At 40.2% G+C, this 15,984-nt stretch overlaps 1 protein-coding gene across 1 annotated transcript in view; it reads left to right on the forward strand.

The window, feature by feature from the left end:
- Fermt2 (fermitin family member 2) overlaps positions 1 to 15,984 on the forward strand; it is a gene marked incomplete at its 5' end in the record, with an annotated part of 41,507 nt that overhangs the window by 13,327 nt on the left and 12,196 nt on the right. The window contains 5 exons of the mRNA XM_005376773.2: positions 3,685 to 3,819; positions 9,893 to 9,925; positions 10,246 to 10,471; positions 10,581 to 10,683; positions 12,365 to 12,472. Of these exons, the coding sequence (XP_005376830.2) occupies positions 3,685 to 3,819; positions 9,893 to 9,925; positions 10,246 to 10,471; positions 10,581 to 10,683; positions 12,365 to 12,472 (605 nt within the window). The remainder of the gene's footprint in view (positions 1 to 3,684; positions 3,820 to 9,892; positions 9,926 to 10,245; positions 10,472 to 10,580; positions 10,684 to 12,364; positions 12,473 to 15,984) is intronic.

Here is a 15,984-nt window from a genome sequence, read left to right on the forward strand (position 1 = left end):
AAATGGCTTTTCCTCAGGACTGTTCAAGTGTTTCTCCAAAGGATCCAGAAAGTATACTAGGAAAGTGTGACTGAGGCCTCAGCTGTTGTAGTCTGTTTTCTGTGTTTTCTGAAGCCTGATGTTTGGTGCAGGAAGTCAGTGTTTCCAGCGGGGTCTCCTGCTTACATCTGTCCTCACTGCTGAGTCGTTTACTACTCTTGCATCTGGCTTCCGCCTGCTAAAATGTTTGTGAATGTTTTCCTCCTCTGCCCCCTATAACACCCTAGCAGGTTCATGCCCCCCTCCTTGGGACTTTGGAATAACAGTAAGTGCGCAGGTTTAATGTAATTGTTTAATCAGAAACAATTTTACTTGGAAGAGTTTTAAAAACTGAAATGATTATTTTCCCGAAGAACCTTGAACGCGTCAAGGCCTGTCTCACGTTTCTAACCCCCATAGTTCTAGATGTGTATGGATGTGTGTGTAACCCATGCCAGCTGGTCTTCCTGATGCTATATTGATTATAAAGAACATTAAGTGTCATTGTTTTATGGTATAACTTACGATATAATGAAGTTTAGGAACACCGCTTTGGGTGGTATTATAAATGCTATCTTTATTACGGAACTTTAACACTATAAATGAGAGTTTTATATTTGATGAGTACACTTAAAGCATTCATTCATCACAATCTTCTCAGGTATATTTATTTCGGTATAAATCTTAATCTGATATTCTCTGGCCCCATTCTTATACATGTGATTCAGATTCCTAATTAACTAATTTAATTCCTTTTTGATACAAGGCATAGAGTAAATGAGTAAAATCTAAATTTCTGTATCAGTGAAATAATTAATATATGTGGATCTTTGGGTTTACTTTTTGTTGTTTTATTCACACTCATGTGCCCCCACTGACTACCCAGTTCCAGTATAGGACTCCCCATCATGAGAATAAGAAGATGTCACCCTACCCTCCTCTAAGCTCCCATTAAGAAGTTGGAACAGGAGTTACCTGCAGAACTTTTACCCAAGCTGCTTGGAGCCCTGAGAACACGTGGGAGTGTCCCAAGCATGTGCTTTAGTATTGCTGTTCTTGTTATTGTTGACTTCACAGGCAGTTCGCATGGGTGCAGCTAGTGAGAACTGCTTCATCTACTTGGGACTAAGGAAAAGCTAGCTCACAGTGTTCCTTCTTCTAGTTACTTAGTAGCTGGTTTGTGAACTGGACAGGAAATGACCTAGGAACACAAATCTCAACATATGAATCACGTAGCTGAGTGACTCTTGGGCCCCAGGGGGCCTGCCAGAAACGTTTGCAAATACTTTTCAAGTTAATCATGCTTGGTGTCCCCTGCTGCACTGGACATATGTGTAGTCAGTTGTGATGGAAGCATGTCCTATCTCTCAGGCATGGTTGTTTTTATATCCTTCAGAACTTTCTAGATTTTTTTCACCGTGTGCCTGTACATAATTTACTTAGGAGAAATGAAGGGGTGGAGAAAGAGATTCCTGACATCATCGCCCTGCCCCACTTAATATTGAAGCACTGAGCACCAAATGTTTGGAATTTTCTTATGCCTTTCTTTTTTTCCCAGTATGTCAGACATGGCATGTAAAGCCAAGGGTCTACTGCCTGTTAAAAATGTGACTCATAAATCATTAGGTCTCGTGGCACATCAAATCTTGTTCCTGTTCCTTTCAAAAAAAGCAATCTTAAATCAGACATGGTGGTACACTAGCCTGTTAACTCCAGCTGTCTGGCAGCCTAAGACGGGAGGATTGCCAATTTGAGCCCAGTCTGAGCAGTTTAAGCTTAGCAGCTGACACTTAAATGACTTAGTGAGACCCTGTCTCAAAGTAAACTGGAGGTGTAGCTCAGTGGGAGGGTCCTGGATTCAGTCCCCAGTAACACACACACACACACACACACACACACACACACACACACGGAGTCTAGCCAGAGATAATGGTTCAGTTGTATTAAGTAAATACAGCTCAGAAGGTATACTTGAACTACCTTCTAAGTTTCTGAATGTACCAGTTATACAAATAGTGCTAATGTATCAAATTTTTTTTTATCTTGAATATACAAGAATGAAGAAAGTCTTTGATTTTTAATTGTGTGACTTTAGCTGAAACAAAACTGTATAATTTTTTAAGTTGAAAAGGAAATCAGACAGTATTCTTTCTGGAAGCTCTAAATAAAATAACAATTTAAGGAGCAAGCATATATTTTTAAGGTGATTTCTGCTATTTAGTACTTAAGATGTACTTACCCTAGACTATTAATAATTGGGTAGCAGATACATTTAAGTCTGAGTTCAGGATAGCTTTGGATTAATTAGATTTTCAAGTTTCAGAAAATAACCTGTAAAACACAGAACAAAACAGAATTTAATGTTCCTAATATAACATTCACATAACAACAGAAAATCAAGTAAAAGTTTCACATCGTTATTAAAATGATTTCCTCGGGTTTCTTATTTAGACATTAGGTGCTGTGTATATAAAGTAAATTTTAAAAAAAAAAAGGAAAGAAAACTGATTTGCAGTAATTGCTACTTTGCTGACTTTGACATATATATTAACTTTGATTTTAAGAAATCTGGGAAAAAAATGACCAAAGGAAGGAAATATATGTAAATGATCAAAAACACAAGAAGATGTACATCACCACCAGAGAATATAAATTAAAATAAGTTTTTCAAATAAGCAAAGTTTTTTAAAAAATACATTCTAGCCTTGCTCTTTTTTCTTAAAATTATCTTAACTTTTGATGAGTAATTCCGCTGTACTGAAGTCTGCAAGAATATAGTGTAAAAAAGATGTACATAGGCATTTGTAAAAATGTTATTTGTAACATGCTCAGAGTTAGAATGGTTGTTCTTTTTTGCACAGTAGAATATTATACAGCTATTAAATGATCATTTGTGTAATCATTCCAGTATTGAGAAATATTTTATAAATGACTTTTTACTTTACCTCCAGATTTTCTACATAGCATGATTATTTGTTTTGTGTAAAGAATATATCATTACAATGGAGTCCTTACCTGTGGTTTTACTTTTCAAGCTTTTGGTTACTTGCCATCAACTAGTCTGAAAATAATAAGTGGGACCGTCTAAAAGTAAATAGTGCATTTTAAATTGTGCTTCTGAGTGGTCCTGAGTAGAGGGGCAGCTGGGGAGGTGGCCGCCCCTTCCCGCTGTGCATCAGACTGTGCACACACTCCGCCCCCCAGCCACCTGCTAGTACTGTGGTGTTCCGAGTTCTGATTTGGCTTAGTGATGGCCTCAGAGCTCAAGAGAAGTGATGATGTCCATTCAGATACACCAAAGAAAAGCCTAGCCCTAGTGCCAACCCTGATATGTAGCATATGTATATTATATATATACTATATATAATTTTTTTTCCTTTACCTTAGTGGATTATCTCTGTACTTGAAGGTCATTTCATTTATTAGATATTAATGAAAGGAGTGCTTTTGGTAGTTGGTTTTCTTTGTTTTTTGGCTTTGCTGCATTTTAAGTGGCATACATCAGCAGTTTTCTGTATGGTATCAGTGTCCGGCAAAATTCAGCATACACAGAAGGAAATTACAAATTTATATCCTGAAGTAGCATAAGCAGACAGATTCATTAACTGTAAAGTTTTTAAATTTTCCTTTATTTTAGTAAAATAACCTGTTTTCTTATCTTAACAGATATTAGACATCCTGAGGAACTTTCTCTCTTAAAAAAACCCAGAGATCCAACAAAGAAAAAAAAGAAAAAGTTAGATGACCAATCTGAAGATGAAGCACTTGAACTAGAGGGGCCTCTTATCACTCCTGGGTCAGGTGAGGCTTTGATAAGCGAGGGGCTGAACATGACAACCCTAGCTTGTATGTTTCTGTGTTTTGGTAGCGGGTGAATGGACTGTGCAGGTCAGGGGAAAACGGAAATCTCAGGGACCCTTCCTCAACCTCAACCACAGCACTACTTTCAGCGCATTCGTTTCTAGCATGTACAAGTCGTGGCGTACGTTAGATGCTGGTAGTGAAATCATGAGGAGGAAGCCTGGTTTTGTTGCTGCAAGAGTCAAAAGGAACAGTCCCACCGTAGCTCAGTTCTTTGGCAGAGATCGGAAGCCTTTCAGGATGTAAAGCGTACAAACGAGCACAGTTTAGTTACTACCTGAGACCTCATGTGATCACGTAACACCTTTGTGCTTTGCACATGCCTGTGTTCCCCCATGCGTGTTTTCCTTAGGGCTCCCCCTTTGAAAAGCTTTCTCAGATTCCCGCCAGTTACCTCCCAGCCTGATCAGGTGTCCTGCTGTCGTGAGTCGTCAGACTTTTCTGTGTTTGATGTACCCTATTTTGTCCCCCGTGTTTGAGCGTCCTTCAGAAGGGACTCCCCCCTTTTTGTACCTAGACCCAGCTCAGCTCGTGCGTACGTCAGGTGTGTGGATGGCGTCTTTTGGGGCGCCTAAGCGCTTAGTGAAATAGGTTACGTAGTTCTTTAATTCTGGACATACATGTGGGCTGAGCATTAGTTTCCCACATTTCCATTGTGGTCCATTTATGAACCCGTGCTCAGGATGGGTCCTTCCGGGAAATGTGTGAGCTGCTGTGCTGCTTTAGTTCGTTGCCGGCTTTTTGAATTCTCAGAGCAGGAGGAGCACAGCGACAGCAAACGCTGTGCCCCCGTGCGGGGCCCACGCTGCCGGGCGCGCCCCCGCAGGTGTGCCGCGAAGCTCAGCCTCCGTGCAGCCCCAGGTCCGGGCCTCCAGGCGCTGCGAACTGCCTCGTCAGCTGCCCGAGCGCCCTTCAGCCTGGCTGTTCCTCACGGTCATTTTCAATAAACTGGCAATCTAGTGAGTAAGCTGTCTCCCTGAGCGCTGTGAGCCATTCCAGCAGGTCCTGAAACCCAAGGTGAGGGTCGTGGAAGCCCGCCTGAGGCCAGTTGACAAGGTAGACATGGGCCTGCTCTCAGAAGTTGGAATTACTGTTTAAAAGGCCCCTTGTTAAACCAAAAGCAACAGTTTTTGGCAGGTTTTTTAAAAAATATGTGTATAAGTTCAGTTTGAGCAAGTAAGAAAAAAATAAGTACCTTAAACACTTCAGTGTCTTAAAAGCATGAATAGATGTTCCTTTGTCAGCTTGTTTTCTCTTCTTAAATGTAGAGTTAAAAGCCTTTTCTTTTAGTGTGAGTCTGCCCTTTGGAGATCTGAATCTTCTTTTTACATAACCCTTGTCTGTAATAAGAGTCCACCCCCTCCCGATACGAGGGTTGGAACCCCGAGCCTCATGCATGCTAGGCTGGCGCTTGCCCCCTGAGTTACGACCCCAGCCACACTCTGGTAGGTGTCTTTAAGGCTGAGTAAGATTTAAAAATCTTTGTAAAAAAGGGGCTGGGGATTTAGCTCAGCGGCAAAAGCGCCTGCCTGGCAAGTGCAAGGTCATGAGTTCAGTTCCCGGTACCGGAGAGAAACCAAAAAAAAAAAATCTTTGTAAAAAAATCTGAGTGCAGAGTGTAAAATCTAGATTTTTACCCGTTTCTTCCAGTCTTCTGCAATTGCTGATCCTCACTTAATTCAGTAAATTATTTTACTCTTCTTTATCAAGTTCCCACAATTATTTTAAAATAATCATAGGCTTTGCATGTCTTTCTTTTTGTATTTATGTCTCTCGGCTTTAATGATTGTAACAAACAAAATTGGCATAAACCAGTGAGTTTGGAGAGTAATTTACCAGCTATAGATTTCAGGGTTTTGTGGTGGTTTTTATAGGGGGGATAATCAGTCAGACTAATAGGCCAGTCAGTTATGTGCTTAAAGAGTTGCTGCCATACTTGATCTAGTGCTCAAAGATAGTGGTGTACATTACGGCTACTTGAGATTTTTAGGGTAATTTTGATTATATCCTGTTTTTAGAGACTAATGAGCCTCTACATTAGATACTGATTTGCACTTCTGTGATTCCCTCTTCGTACTGTTCCTAAACTGCCAGATTTCTGGTTGGCGTCTACTGAAGACCAGCATCCTCACCGACTCTCACCCGCCCTTTGCTTACCCCCACCGGTCCCCTTTTCACCCAGACGGCAGCTGCTGTTTATTTCTGGTCTGTGTACCAGTCCTCATTCCTCCCTCCCAGAGGCCTGACCTTTGGACAGTTCTGGGTGCCCTAAGGGATTCTTCTGGACTGTGCCTTTGTAAAGGATCCTTTTCAGAGCAGAAAACCCATGTTTGTATTGAACAGTTGCTACTCTTAACGGCCAACGTTGATTGAGCAACTCTGGTCCCAAACACTACACGCAATGTTGTACTTGATCCTCACAACAGTTATGAAAAAATAAAAAACAGTTGTAAAAGGGAGAGAGGTGAATTCTCTCCTCACCGCATGAGGAGAGCAGTGCGGAGTGCTGACTCTCCTGCGAGTGGCACGCACCTAGGACAAGGAGGTGCGCCCAAGGCCAGGCCTGACTGCTCCACAGCCCGGCTGCGCGGCCCCCAGTTCTGCACACCCTGCTGCTCCCTCTGAACTCTTAACAGCAGACCCTACTTGCAGCAAATGTCAGCAGCCAGAGGCCACAGTCTGGCTTTTGCTTAATTTTAGTGGCCTTGTTTGCCTTTAAAAAAAAAAAATTCAAATTTCCCCAAAAATCCTTACACTGTACTATAAATGTATAGTGGCAATCAAAAGTTTTATATCATCTGAATTAGAATCTGTACGATTAACAGGTTTTATAAGTCATGGTTGGAATTTAGAACCAGAAGCTGTGGGTGAAACCGGTGTGCATAGAAGTCCTGAGACTGCTGGTCCAGTTAACGGGTAATCTTGAAATTTTTAGATTATCCAGCAATGGCTAGCTGAACTGACTAAAAAAATACGTGTTTCACAAGAAAAGCTGTCTCAGAAGGTACTAGCAGGATTGGAAGCATTGAATAATTTTATAATAGCTTATTCTTACTAATCTTTTCTTTTTCCCCATTAACTGTGATGCTAGTGACAAAATGTAGGAAATCTGGTTTATAATTTAGGCTAATGAATAAAGCTATTGGGTTAGCATTAGTCTTTTCACTGAGTGCTTAGACTTTAGGGTTACCTTGATTAAACTATAGTAATTTAGTCTATACAACCTACTGATGTTTTTGGCTTGGTCTTGTTTTGCTGAGGGTCCCTCTTTGTCCAAGCTGGCCGTGAACTGTATGAGCCTTTTTAGTATTTGGGCTTGCAGGCCTGTGCCACTACATGGGCTAAGAGTTTATTTTAGAGAAAATTTAGCCAGGTAGAATTAAATAAATAGCCAAGCATGGTGGTGCACACCTCTAATTCCAGCACTCTGGGAAGCTGAGGCAGGAGGATTGCAAGTTTGACACAGTGAGGCTCTGTCTCAAAATTTTTTTAAAAGCCTAGGGCTGGGGCTGGGGATTTAGCTCAGCGGCAAAAGCGCCTGCCTGGCAAGCGCAAGGTCGTGAGTTCAGTTCCCGGTACCGGAGAAAAACCAAAAAAAAAAAAAAGCCTAGGGCTATCTCAATGTGTAGGTCTTATGTTCAGTCTCCAGTGCAAGGGGAGAATATATATGTCAGATCCCCCCCAGCATTGTCAACAGTTATACACAGTCAGTAAAGTATAGCAGGATCATTTAATAGATGCATTAGCTTTCACTTGACGCTTACAAAACTCCTGTAATTTTGGTGCCATATTTTGCTTCTGAGGAAAGAATACCTCAAGGATTAATTTGCCCAAGGTCATGAAACTCAGAAGAGGCAAAAGTACAGTTTATAATAGCCGAGTTGTGAGGCAGATTTCACTGTGATAAAATACAGTACTTCGGGAGCTATTTTGTCATATACGGGTTTTTAATATCTGTAGTATGTACTGATGGCTCAGACTGTACTACATTTTGAACTTATTTCTGTTTAGCTCTTAAGTTATCTTTCCATATGTTCAACAGACTCATATTTTGTTGCTGACTATATCTGCTACTTTATCTTATCCTGTGTTTGTTTTCTACTTCAGAAAACAAGATAGGAAGTAGGCAAATAGGAAAACAGGGTAGTTGCAGTTGGCTCTGAACCGACAAGGAATTCAGACTGGCTCCCCTCTCCCCTCTGACCCAGCAGTGCAGCTGGGATTGGGAAAGGAGTACAGAAATGTTCACTGAAGCTTTGCTTGAAATAGTAACAGCGGTAACAAGACAGCCGTGTCCCACTTGAGAATGGCGTGGATGATGACAGCACGCGCGGGTAGCGTGTACAGCTACAGTGAAGACTGGCTTAAAATTTACAGCTTGGCCCTGCAGCTTACTAGCCCTTGACGGTCAGCAAGTTCTTTGACATTTGTGTGTCTCAGTTTGCTCTTCTGCAGCGAGAATAGCGTTGTTCGGAACCCTAAATGAGTCATTACCATACACCACCCGTGGAGCAAGTAGGAACAGTGAAACGTGAGGTACACAATATGGGAGTTGAGAGGAAGGAGATTTGAGTCTAATACACGTGTGGTTTAGAATGTATTTTCAGTTAGAAACTTCATGAAGAAAATCGTCAGTTCTAACTTAATTCTGAACCAGTAGTTACAGTTCGTCATACTAGGACAGACTGTCAACATTTCGTAGTAAAAGATCTTTGAAATAAGGCTAGATTTCTACTTGGAAGTTAGTATGTTTTGACACCTTAGTTATTTATTTATTTTGTATTTTTTGGAGCCTTATTTATGTGCATATTTTCTATAGCAGAATTATTCTCTGCCCAGCTGAACTGGAATAATACTTTCAGTATTTTAGATCTCTATTACAAAGATGGCGCACAGTTTTAAGTCTGAAAAATACCGATCTAGTTTAAGGTTGTAGCTTTTTGAACAAAACTCTGGGACTAACGATGTCAGTGTTCTGTGTCAAACACTTAAAGGGAGCGTTCGTAGCTTTCCCTTGTATTTCATAGTGCTAGGATTTTACCTGTTGTTTTATTTCTGACATGGAAGAACATATGCTGAACGTAAAATCAGATACCTTGTGAACAGCAAGACGCCAGACTTCCAGTAAAAATTCTTTTGTTTTTACTTTCCTTCTCTTCTTAAACTAGGTTGTGTCAACTCTAAAAATCTCTAGTAAATATCACTTTCACAGGTGATTGATTCTACAGTTACAGGGGACGAATTAAGAAAGGGAAGGGATTCTAAACATATTCTTCAATTAGGTAATGGGGAAAAAGGTTTTCAGTTACCTATAAGCAATTTTATACCCATTATACATTTTTTTTTAAAATTATGGTTGTAGAACAAAATATAATTTAACAGAGTTAGGGCTTGGAGAGATGTTTTTAATGTTGTTCTGAACTTTTTAAAATGTCTTAATAAATCTGCTCCCTTTTACTGTTGCAGCGTAGGTGAAGGAGCATGTGCCCTCAGTGGACTAACTTAACAAGCTTCTGTTTAGTGTCTCCCTACACAGCTAGCCGTATAAACTGAAGAATGGTAAAATATATCTGCCTTTAGGAGCTCAACTGTAAAATGTACATATTTTTGATAACCTTCTTTAGAGCAAAATTTTATCCAACCTTTTGTGCTAATAGTTTATTTGTAAATCTGTTGAAACTAGTTTAGCATTCGCCGAGTAAACGTGAAGTTGTTCTCCTGATTTGTGTGGACGTATTCAGGTACTTCGAGCTGTCTTGAAACTGTGATTTCAGATGGCGGCCGGTGTTGCGGACGTGTGCGTGGCTAGAGTGCAGTTTCATGACAACAGCCTTGTTTACTGAGGTTGTAGTTTAAGGTCCCTTGTTCTTAAATCCACTTGAAATGTGCACTTCAGTTTGTGATTCTCACTTAGGAAAACCTTTTTCTCCCCTTTACTTTCCATCCTTTTGTTTCTGTCCTCTATTGTTGCCTTTCCTTTACCTTCTGAATTCCTTTCTCTCCTTTCCTATAGGCACCGATGTTCTTTACATTGGCCCTCTGAAAGGTGAGCCTTGCCACAATTAAACACAAAAAGTGCTGGTCTGTCTGCTTCAGCTACACCCTTACTTCCTAATTCCCTTGAGCTGACTTTTCCATCAGAATTTCCGCCAACTTAATTGTATTCTTACGGCTTTGTTATTACGTGCTCTAATGTTTCACAAGTGGAGTTAGTTTCACATGTTTTCAAGACAGGTAAAGTAATGTGCTAAGCTTTCCTTCCAGATTGAAGCTTGTTTCACAGTGTGCTTTATATGGTAGCGTGTATTGTCATTGAAAACGAAGATTCTGTTCTTCATACTTACTCTTTTTCATGTTACTTACTAGGAAGTATATATTCAAGCCCAGGACTGTATAGTAAAACAATGACCCCCACTTACGATGCTCATGATGGAAGCCCCTTGTCACCAACTTCTGCTTGGTTTGGTGACAGTGCTCTGTCCGAAGGCAATCCTGGTATCCTTGCTGTCAGTCAGCCAATCACATCACCAGAAATCTTGGCAAAAATGTTCAAGCCTCAAGCTCTTCTTGATAAAGCAAAAATCAACCAAGGGTAAGTTTTGAGTGCAGATAAAACTGAAGCATTTCTTTGTCCACCCAGAGGTAGAACATTGTATTAATTCCGCTTTGCTTTGTTCCATTGCTCTAATGGACTTGTTCAGGTGGCTCGATTCCTCAAGATCTCTTATGGAACAAGATGTGAAAGAAAATGAGGCCTTGCTGCTCCGATTCAAGTATTACAGCTTTTTTGATTTGAATCCAAAGGTACCAAGGGCTTAAAGGGGTTGTTTTTTTTTTCCTTTTCATTTGGATGTTTGTTTTTTGGAAGTAAGGCATTGTTGTTTATAACAGGTGTTGAATGTTATAAAAACCCAAAGCTTTAGGCAGAGGTGTTTGTATTTCAAGTAAGTCTATTTTAATAACCTGGAAGCATTTTTGAAGCTTTTTATTTTTAGTTAAGATAATTCAGGTTTTGGCTGATTAGGGCTTTAAACGGACTAGTTTGGTACTACCAAATTGGTAAAGTTAGGTTTTTTAAACAACTTCCTTCAACTGTAGTGTAAGGAAAAGTTTTCTGAAAGATTACTTTTTCTTTTTTTTCTATTACTAGTTACATACCAAAAGATTTTGCTTCAAGACCACATTCTATTGTGTCGTATTTTTTAAGTCAACATTTCCTGTTCAATAATCAAACATCATTACGAGTTTCACTGTGACTGGTGTCACATGTGTTACTGTAGTGCTCTGCTTTTCTGATAAGATTTAACTTTGCTGTGAAGACCTGGATTTTTTTTCCCTTAGAAAATGATGGGCAGAGGACTGAACCCTTCCCAAACATCCTGGAGAAGAGCCTCCCTTGGCTACCATGTCATCCTTGTCACATCTAGATTACAGGCTAGATCGCATGTGTAATACTTAGCATTTGGTACGTGCTTGGCTAGTTCTTTGTACAGTAGTAAAATACATGTAAGAGGTCATGTAATACAGTACCTGCGTTAATAAAGCAAAGCTATTTGGGGAATAGTTACATGGAATGAGGGTTACTATATACATATAACAAATAACATCTTTTTTTTTTTTGGCTTTTTGAGACAGGGTTTCACTATGCAGTTCAGGCTGGCTTGAACTCACTTTGGAGGTCAGGCTGACCTCAAACTCTCCGTAATCCTCCTGCCTGGGCGTCCCAAGTGCTGGGATTATAGCTGTGCACCACCACGCCCTGCCACGAGGGTTGCATTTTAAAATAGCGTTGCTAAATGTTCCTGTTGTTATTAATATAATTAAATGGATAGTTCAGTAACATATAAGTAAATATATTTTCCACAAGTATGTATGTACCATCTCTTTTGGATACTTAAAGTAACTATTATTTCCAAGGACCTGGAAATTTGTCTAGGTCTGCTTCTCTGTGGTGTGCAACGTATTTCCCAAAATAATTCAGTTGCTCTGATTATATTTTATTGTGGCAAGACACAGTAACCATTCTGAAAAGTAATCTGTATTTCTATCTCATTTAATACCCTCAAAGTTAGATTCTTACATTAAAGGTGTAACACTAAATAGTTGTTGCCCTGGAAAGTAACATGAATCTGCATTTCTTCTGTTCTCCCTCATTCTCTTTCACTCGCTGTCCTTTTGAGGTGCAGGGTATAGAATCAAGGACCTCAAGCATTCTAGGCCACTGAGCCAAACCCTCACCCTCAGGGTCTGTTTCTAATACGGTAATACTGAATGATTATCTTCTGTCATTTCCAGTGGGAAATTAAATGTGATTCTGTATATATATATCTAACCCTATAGATATCTTTTTTCTTAGCAGTGTTCGATAATGAATAAAGATCTCAGAAGAAATAATGTATTCAGTTTTTCTTACTAAGCTTTCAAAGCCAATGTTCAGATTACTAAAGGTAATAACTATAAAAGAAATATTTCTTTTGCTCTGTAGTATGATGCAATCAGAATCAATCAGCTTTATGAGCAGGCCAAATGGGCCATTCTCCTGGAAGAAATTGAATGCACAGAAGAAGAGATGATGATGTTTGCGGCCTTGCAGGTAGGGGAAAGTTAGTGAAGCGGGTGTGCTGGGGGAAGGATAGGGGGATACTTTTAAATAGTAAAGTGGCGTGGTAATTCCAACAGCTTTTGGCAGTAGTCTGTTTTGCTATGTAAAAAGTGAGTAGACTCTTAGAAAAGCAACGTAAATATCTGAATTCAGTTTGTCTTACTTAAGGGTTTAATGGTGTACGTGGTTACTTTTCTGTGCTGCACCCAGATGGGTATTAGCTTAGTTACTCAGTCTTCCCTTGGAAAGAAAATGTATTAAAATTAGATTTCTTAAAGACCCTGTAACGTGAGCTATGGCAGAAACAGTATGCTTTTAAGTGGTAAAATTTGAAGAGTAATAAAACTAAATATAAATGGGCTTTTTAAAAATGATAACCATGGAGAAGTAGATGGTTATATTTTCCTTAAACCAGTGTTTTTCTAGACGTGATTCTTATAGCGCCTGCTTTTTAGAATTAGTGGCACTTGCTAAAACCTTCATTACAGCTGCGCTCTCTGCTGAGGTAGCGTGAGGGTGATACCCACAAAGCAGCGCTCTGAGAGATGCTGCGGCCCACCTTTCTTTGGCCAAGTGTTTGGCCAAGTGATGGAGAGATTCTGGTTTTACCCAGAGTCCTGGTAGGGTTGGTATTACTTAAATAGAGACACAGCAAAGCTGATAACCAGCTTGAAGAGCGCTCATTATAAAAATGATTTTACTTTTTCCTTAGACACAAATACTCCGTCTTCCAGATGCATTTATACACCCAGAAGAGTAATCAGTTAAGGGCCGGGGATATAGGCCAGTGGCATAAGTGCTTGCCTGGCAAGCCTGAGGTCATGAGTTCCATTCCTGGTACCCCCCCAAAAAGTAATCAGTTAAAACTCAGAGTTATTCTTAGAAAGTAAAATGACTCATTTCAGTTTCATGATGAAAGAAGAGAGTCAAAAAGAAGCACAGACAAGGGAAAATCCTTGTGATGGGGGATTAATCTGTTATTTCTAGAGAAGATTATTCTACTGGTTAGAAATCATTTACATTTCCAGGTTGATTCAGACTATTTGAAGAGTTTCTTGAATTAACCCTGGGGTAGTTTATTGGGAGTGCCTCACTTGGCTATGCTTTTCTACCTGCATCTTTCCGATTTTGAATACAGGCTCATAATTTTCCAGAGTAAGTTTTGCCAATGACAGAATAATATGTCTGAAATATATGCAGTGTATGAAAAAACATAGACTTTATTGTATAGTGTTGCCTTTTATCTTGTTTTTTATAAAAATAATACTTTTTTTAAAACCAACTGTGTGTAGAGTGCTTGGCACATAGTAAGTGCTCAAAAATATTTGTTGAATGAATGTACTGTATACACTCACATTTGTGTTTTCACAGAAATGGCAATATTTTGTAGCTTACCCCTATGTAATGCTACTGTAAATACCAATAGAGACAAAATACCTCAGAGACCACAGATTCTAACTGGGAAGCTGAATGATCTCTCAGCATACTTCTTGACCGTTTTAGCATGTAGATTTAACAAGCAGATTTTGCAGAGTTGTTAAAAGTCTTCTGAGACGGACCCCGAGGTTGTGTGGGGAGCCGTGCAGTATCAGGAGGAGGGAACTTTGAAGGCATGGTGAGGAGACACCTAGTACCGTTTGTCTCAGACGTAACCTGCACTCAGCTGTCCTGTCACTGGGGCCTCCAGAGCCTTGTGTGAAATAAATTTACTATAGTAAAATAAGAGTGATAATAATTCAGATAAGCTATGGATTTAAAAAGGTAGATAAAGCCAGATATGGTGGCACACGCTTGTAATCCCAGCACTCAGGAGACTGAGGCAGGAGGATTGCCATGAGTTTGAGGCCAGCCTGAGGCATAGTGAGTTCAAGACCAGCTTGAAATACATAGCAAGATCCTGTCTCAAAAAAACAAAAACAAGGGGCTGGGGATTTAGCTCAGCGGCACAGAGCCTGCCTGGCAAGCGCCAGGTCGTGAGTTCGATTCCTGGTATTGGAAGAAAGAGAAAAACAAAAAAGCACACAAAAAAAACAAAAACAAGCCCGGCATGGTGATGCACACCTGTAATCCCAGCCCTTGGGAAGCTGAGGTAAGAGGATCACTGCGAGTTTGAGACCAGCCTGGGCTACAAAGTGAGCTTGGCCAGCGTGAACTGATGAGCAAGACCCTGTCTCAAAAAGACAAAACAAACAAACAAAAACAAGTAGATAAGTTAGTAATGTTGTTTTTGAAGCATTTAAGTCCAGGTATGTAGTGTCTATGTAGTAGATAGCCCTGTACCTCTGAAAGCAAAGCTGGATTTTATGACATGTCCTGTTCACAGCCAGAACTCCTCCAGTATGACATTAACCGTTTGCATCAGAAGCACAGAAGGGACGTAAGAGAAATCCAGATTCTGTGCTGGACCCCAGCTTTGCTAATGTTTTTCATCCAGCTTTCCACATGATCATTAATGGATGCTAACATGTGGCCACGTCCCAGGGCCTCAGCCTCCCTCAGGCTCTGCCTTACTTACAACCAGGGAATTCCTGCCACTGTAAGGGTCTCATTTCAGCACGTGAAGGTATAGCCCCAAACCCTTCATTACCAAACCTTAAAGCACAGGGGATTGTTAAGAACTGGCTTCAGATTAGTTCATTAATTGTCCTACAGGTAGATTTTAAGTAAATGAACACTTGAAAAATTTGGAGTGTTGCTTACTGCTTTGAAAGGTAACTGCTTAAGTTAAAGATTGTTCTGACCTCTGTGTAAAACTTCTCTAAGTCTTTACATCAGCATATAATTCTTAATATTTCTTCTATGATTTATAGTCTAAAAAACTCAAGACCAGAAATGATCCTGTTTATATATGGGGATGGGTGCTGTGTGCTTCGTGTGCACACGCGCACTTTCTCATCTGTGTGTGTGCGTGAGAATGCATACTTACACTCTTCCGTAACTGAGAGTGTAGTGCATTAACTCGAATGGAAGAAGGGAAGCTTCAGCTTTCTCTTCAAGCTGTAATGGTGATAACTTGCTGGGCAGTAGTGGTAAAAAGCAGTCAGTGCTAATTTTCTGCTTCCGAGTGAAGGTAAAGTAAGGCAACCAGTGTTAATCATCTCTACAGAAGACTTGCACATTCATTCCATATGCATTTGTACCAGGAAGTTCAGGGAAGACTGAAAAAGTACCTCTGCTCATGAAAGCTGAGCATGGACCTGTGAACTCTCGAAGTCCTTGGGACCTTCAACCTTGGATTCCTTTGTATATATCTAAAGGATACTTTGTTATTGTTTGGTTTTTTGTTTTTGTTTTGTTCTGGGGTTTTTTTGAGACAGTGTTTAGCTATGCAGTTTAGGCTGGCCTTCAAGTCACTTTGTAGCCCATGCTGGTCTCGAACTCACAGCAATCCTCCTGCCTCAGCCTCCTGAGTGTTGGGATTACAGATGTGTACCACCATGCCTGGCCAGGACATGGACATTTATTAACAGGTCTATGATATTGATAACAATTGTCGGGTCCTT

The sequence above is a fragment of the Chinchilla lanigera genome, unplaced genomic scaffold (assembly GCF_000276665.1).
Source record: "Chinchilla lanigera isolate Chin_1 unplaced genomic scaffold, ChiLan1.0 scaffold00008, whole genome shotgun sequence".
Lineage (NCBI taxonomy): Eukaryota > Metazoa > Chordata > Mammalia > Rodentia > Chinchillidae > Chinchilla > Chinchilla lanigera.